This window comes from Numida meleagris, unplaced genomic scaffold, assembly GCF_002078875.1.
Source record: "Numida meleagris isolate 19003 breed g44 Domestic line unplaced genomic scaffold, NumMel1.0 unplaced_Scaffold1110, whole genome shotgun sequence".
In the NCBI taxonomy this organism is placed as follows: Eukaryota; Metazoa; Chordata; class Aves; order Galliformes; family Numididae; genus Numida; species Numida meleagris.
The window spans coordinates 3,846-5,824 of NW_018362897.1; the positions used below are offsets into that span (position 1 = coordinate 3,846).

Here is a 1,979-nt window from a genome sequence, read left to right on the forward strand (position 1 = left end):
CCCCCCCAAGCCCCCACCCTAAAGCTCTCACCTTGACCTCGTACATCTTCAGGCGCCGTTTGAGCGTGGAGTTCTCCCTCTCCAGCCCGCTCAGGCGGTTCTTGATGTCGTCGTACGCGGTGATGAGGGCGAAATGGGACGCGGAGCACATCTCCCCCGAGAGGTCGGTGTTGGGGCTGTCCAGCCAGTCCTCGTCCGGCCCCAAAGCCTCCGGGGTCAGGATGCTGATGTCGTCCTCGAACATGGAGTCCATGGCGCGGCGTGAGTTCTGCCTGGGGGACGGGGTGAGATGGGGGGGGGCACGCAGCCCCCCTGGCACCACCGGGGCCACCAAGCAGTGGGGAGGGGACAGCAGCCGCATGCCACCTTGCAATGAATGGGAACAGCGGGGTCCCAGCAGCCCGCAGAGCACCAGCATCACGGAGCTGGGGTGGCAGCGAGTATCCCAAGGAGGGGGGGGGGGGGGGGTGCCCAGGGGGGGGGGGGGGGGAGGGGAGGGAGGGTGACCGCGGTGACTTTCCCAACGCCCCCCAAGGAGCAGAGCACCAGAAATAGCGGCCGGTGCCAGCGGCTCCCAGCCCGCGATGCACGCGAGCTGCTTCCCACCCTCCCACGCGCACGGAGCCGCGCTGCCCTATATACCGGCACGGGGATGGAGGACGCGTGCCCGCAGCTCGCCCCGTCCCGGCCTCATCCGGGAGCCGCGGCCGCACAAATAATTCATGGCAGCAGGAAGGAACGGGAAGCGAGAGCCGCAGGGTGCGGCGGGGACAGCCTGGGGCCAGCCCCGGCCACTCAGCCCCCCCCGCCCCGGGGCTGGGAGGGAACCAGCTGCTCCCACACCGCAGCTCCTGGGGTCGTAGGCTGCCTGGGGGGGGATTGTGCAGCCTCTGATGGGATATGGGGCACTAAATGCAGACAAACCCTCGGCACCGCAGTCCCTCATCTCCACCAGGGCTTTAAATCACCCCCCGGATGGTGATGGAGGGGATAGGGCCCCCACTCGGCTCAGGCAAGGGAGGGCACCATCATCACTTCCCCGCGGGGAAACTGAGGCACGCACAAAAACATGCAAAATTCCCTGGGGGCTCCCTCAAAGCGAGACCCCGGGAGTCCTGGGCTGAGGGCTGGATGGGGGCACCGCGGTGCCACGCTTCCCAATGGGGTGCCGAGCCCCCCCGCCCGGCCCTCCCATGACTCAGTTTCCCCCAGATCCCTCCAGGAGGACACACCACCCCTCCTCCAACCACCACCTGCCTTGCAGTGGGCCCCGTGAGCGGGGCGAGGCGGTGCGGGCTGGGCAGGGCTGCGGCACGGTGCCGGGGCTCAGGCGCGGGTGGGGGGCAGCGGGGGCTCAGCGGGAGGCGGAGCGGTGGGCATCGGGTTCCGGGGACCACGGAGGGAGTTTGTGGGGTTCCACGCTGGCGTCGCTCTCTCCTTATTGCTAACAGTCAGCCCTTCCTGGAGGCCTGTGGATGGGTTTAAAGAGATGGAAAATGGGTCTGTGGGGGGGGGGGGAATAATGGGGGAAAGGGGATAGGGGAACGGTGGAATGGGAACGGGGATGGGAAAGGAGGAACGTGAAATGAGGATGGGATTGGGGATGGGAATGGGAACGGGGATGGGAATGGGGATGGGAATGGGGGAACGTGGGAATGGGGATGGGGAAATGGGGATGGGACAGTGCTGGGCAGCGGGGCCCATTGCCCAGCTCCACCCATTGCACTGGAGGCTCCACGGCCCCAAGTTAGCACGAGGAGGGTGTTCAAAAAGGGGCTGTGAACGGGCACACAAATGGGCGTGCAAAGCAACGTGCAAATGGGCGTGCAAGGCATACAGCAAGCGTGCCCCCTCCCCCTGCCCTCCCGCGGGGGTGCTCCAGAGAGCCCCGGTGCAGCGCGGGGAGCACGGCGGGGCACGAGGCTGCGGGGCACACGTGCGTGCACACGAGGCCGCGGGAGGCCCGGAGCCCCCCAGAG

The 1,979-nt window shown here is 67.6% G+C and overlaps 1 protein-coding gene across 1 annotated transcript; it reads right to left on the bottom strand.

The window, feature by feature from the left end:
• Positions 1–11: 11 nt before the first annotated feature.
• Positions 12–1,531, bottom strand: LOC110390451 (TANK-binding kinase 1-binding protein 1-like; the record flags this gene model as incomplete). The annotated part of the gene is made up of 2 exons (XM_021381774.1): positions 1,254–1,531; positions 12–268 (listed from the first exon to the last, which is right to left on the bottom strand). A coding segment is annotated over exon 2 (242 nt), but the record flags the coding sequence as incomplete, so codon positions are not given.
• Positions 1,532–1,979: the final 448 nt, after the last annotated feature.